Source organism: Camponotus floridanus, unplaced genomic scaffold (genome assembly GCF_003227725.1).
Source record: "Camponotus floridanus strain SB8 unplaced genomic scaffold, Cflo_v7.5 scaffold226, whole genome shotgun sequence".
Lineage (NCBI taxonomy): Eukaryota > Metazoa > Arthropoda > Insecta > Hymenoptera > Formicidae > Camponotus > Camponotus floridanus.
The window spans coordinates 173,528-177,218 of record NW_020229355.1 but is presented as its reverse complement, the minus strand read 5'-3'; the positions used below and the strand labels follow the sequence as shown (position 1 = coordinate 177,218).

General features: G+C 24.4%; 1 protein-coding gene across 1 annotated transcript; it reads left to right on the top strand.

Moving 5' to 3' along the window:
• Positions 1–390: 390 nt before the first annotated feature.
• On the top strand, positions 391–2,766 carry LOC105254416 (aromatic-L-amino-acid decarboxylase-like; the record flags this gene model as incomplete). Its single annotated transcript, XM_025408729.1, has 6 exons — positions 391–526; positions 672–932; positions 1,204–1,321; positions 1,793–1,883; positions 2,007–2,207; positions 2,443–2,766. Coding segments are annotated over 6 exons (1,116 nt in total), but the record flags the coding sequence as incomplete, so codon positions are not given.
• Positions 2,767–3,691: the final 925 nt, after the last annotated feature.

Sequence of the window (3,691 nt, the reverse complement as noted above, 5' to 3'; positions counted from 1 at the left end):
TAGGCTGATCCAGGATTTAAAACGAAAACTTTTCGCATATTCTAAATAAGGATCATTCTTAAATCCATAAGTAGTTATACATCATCAGATTGAATATATATTAAACTCAAATGAATTTAATAATTTTTAATAACTGTAATATAATTTATTTAATATTTTTCAATAAATTATTTGCCATATTTTGATTATTTTGATATTTTGATTGTTAAATATAAAAAAAACATTAGTAGTAATACAAAAGTTACAAGATAATTTTGGATGACTTGTAATATTTTTTTGTTAACTTTAATGTACTGTAATAAAAATATTTTAATAAAAATATTATAATATAGTTAATTGAATTTGTCTCTTGGATATAAATTTGTGATTAATTTATTAACTTTATTAATTTTACAGGGATCAGCAAGTGAATGTACATTCATATGTCTATTGGCCGCGAAAGAATATACAACGCGACAAATGAAAATTCTTCATCCAGAACTGAACGAGGATATCATTAAGACTAAATTAGTCGCATATACTTCTAGTAAATATTCCACTATCTTATCCTAAAATTTCTATAATCAATTTTAATTTTTTAGTTTGTACTTTAAAATCGTTTATCAACATATTTATTATTAAATAATTGTAATTTAATTTCGATTTATTCATATTTTTTTGCAAAATTCTAGATCAGTCGAATTCTTCGGTGGAAAAGGCAGGAATTTTAGGATCGATGCTAATAAGACTGTTACCAGTAGACAACAAGTGCTCTCTACGTGGTGAAACTTTGAAGAAAGCGATACAGGATGATTTGGAGAAAGGCCTTATTCCATGTTACGTCGTCGCTACTTTAGGAACTACTGGCACTTGTGCATTTGATAAGCTTGATGAGATAGGACCTATATGCAAAGAATATAATATCTGGCTTCATATTGATGCTGCATATGCTGGTAAATGCTCGCGTCAATGTTTCTCTACCATCTTTTTCTTATTAGCATCCACATATATTTCATACTCGATACATCTAATATATTACAATCATTTCAAATCATTGTAAAATATTATTAAAGAGAAAGAGAATTAAGTGTTCTATTTAATTAATTAAGTTAAGATTGTATTGATGTGGATGCCATACTGGACTTGTGTTGATTACAAATAGATTGTATTGATTACAAAAAAATATTCTAACAAAAATTTTTTTCATTAATTAAATTGCTATAGGTGCAGCATTTATTTGTCCAGAATTTCGTCATTTGATGTCTGGTGTTCAATATGCAGATTCATTTAATGTAAATGCTCATAAATGGTTGCTAACCAATTTCGATGCGTCTGTAATGTGGTATGTAATATAGTCTCTCAATTATATTATTTATATGTATAATATAATTATATATATGTAATATAGTACAATTATATACATGTCTGAAAAAGACTTCTTAAATCTTTATATAAGCATTTTCTATCACATTTCTTCCTTTTAAATAAATTATTAATTTTTAATTTTTATTTAAATTTGTATAAACTTTAAGAGAAATTTAATTTAAGAAATTTTATATATATATATATATATATATATATATATATTACATATATGTATATAATGTAATATTAAGATTTAAAAAAGATAACATTTACAAATTTTGAAAATCAAATTGAATATAAAAGCACATTTTTAATTTGATAAAGTAAAATTAAAATAAAAAATTTTAAGTGAAATTAGCATTTCAGTTTATGATGTACAAAGTAAGTTAATATATTTTATTATATAAAATTAATGCATTATTATTCTATATTTTTTTATTGCTTTTAGGGTTAAAGATTCGAGACGACTTATAGAAGCGTTTAGTGTGGACAGAATATATCTAGCTCACGATAAAGAAGGACTCGCACCCGATTACAGAGTAAAATTTTGTATACTTTGCTTATATATATAAAATATTTTTTCTTTACAAATAGATTACTTTTTATATTTTTTAATACAAATATATTTTTCATTCTTATAATTCTTGAATCTTTTGATACAGAATTGGGGAATTTCTTTGGGTCGTCGATTTCGCTCATTAAAATTATGGTTCGTCATGCGACTTTATGGTGTTGAAGGACTTCAAAAGCACATTAGACATACTATCAAATTAGCACAGCTTTTTGAGAAATATCTCAGATCGGACAATAGATTCGAAATTGTTACGGACGCAGTTATGGGTCTCGTTTGTTTCCGCATCAAGGTAAATTTAATTAATTGAATCACTGATTTTTCATTAATAATCATGAATTGAAAAATTATTTTAAAATTAATCGGTTTTTGAGAAATACCTAATTAATTCACATAATTCACATACACACAATTATATCATGATAAGTTAAATATCTTTCTTGATAACATTATTATAATTTTTATAATAAACTTAAATCATCTTAATTATTACGAAAATTTTTGCAAGAAAATTACTTTTATTTTAGGGTGATAACAGTTTGACAAAAAAACTATTAGATCGTCTAACAGCAAGGAGACAAGTTTACCTCATCGCAGGTACATATCAAGAAAAACTTATCGCCCGATTTGTTATTTGTTCTCGATTATGTCGAGAAGAGGATATCGTTTTCTCGTGGAACGAAATAAGTAGTCAGACAAATGAAATTTTACAAAGCGAATCTCATCAAGAATCAATCGAATGCATCGCGAAATCGCCGAATGATATTGCGACGAAAATAGAAAATTTAAATTTGACCATAAAGGAAGTTTCGCAAAAAATATCAAAAACAATATAATTAATCTCAAGAATTTTGTCTAAAAATTTAATCCGAGAAACTTGCATAGTTTTATTTTAACGCTTAATGTTGTATTATATATCTCCAGTTTTTTTATCCATCCCAGAATAGTATTCAAAAAATCATCACTATACAATATTTTAATAAAGCATATGAAAGTAGTAAACATAAGCTTAATTAAAATAAAGATTTTAGCCTAGCTATTTTAAAAATAATGGATTTATGAAATGTTACATTTCCTTTTATACTTTCAATTGGAATCTTTAAAATTTCCTTTTTGAAATATATTAATAATTATAATAATAAATAATAAATTTGGATATCTCTTTAGTAATTTACAACAATAAATAACATAGAATATTTATTATTTATAAGGATAAATTTCTTAAATCTTAAAATTAAATTAATCATAAATCTCCGAAGAATCTATAAGAATTATATAAAGTATTAAGATCCTCGAAAAATATAGATTTTGCAAAATATTCCAAATGTTTCTTGCTTCATATAAAATATAAAGAAAATTCAAATGTTTATAGTAAATATTTTTATGTTATTTTATTACAGTTTTCATAATTTTGATACTTAATGCTTTATATAATACACTGTATTAAATTATAAATTATAACATAATAGTAAAATATAATATATAGTAAATACACAATAATTACAAAACATTATTATTATGAACGATTTTTATACTACTGCAAGCTATCTTTTTATTTGTAATTACTATGCATTCCTATTCAATTGCATCTCTTCTTCTAGTCTTGTAATGAACTGTCGTATTCCCTCGTCGCAAAATCGTAAGAACTCTTGTCTTCTTTCTTTTTATGAAGTCCATCGGAATTTCTTCTGTGTCCTCAAGCATTCTTGAGAGATGTTTCATTCAGTTCTCCTTTTCTTCCTTTTCTTGATTATTCTATCTTTTTTTCAAAAGAAT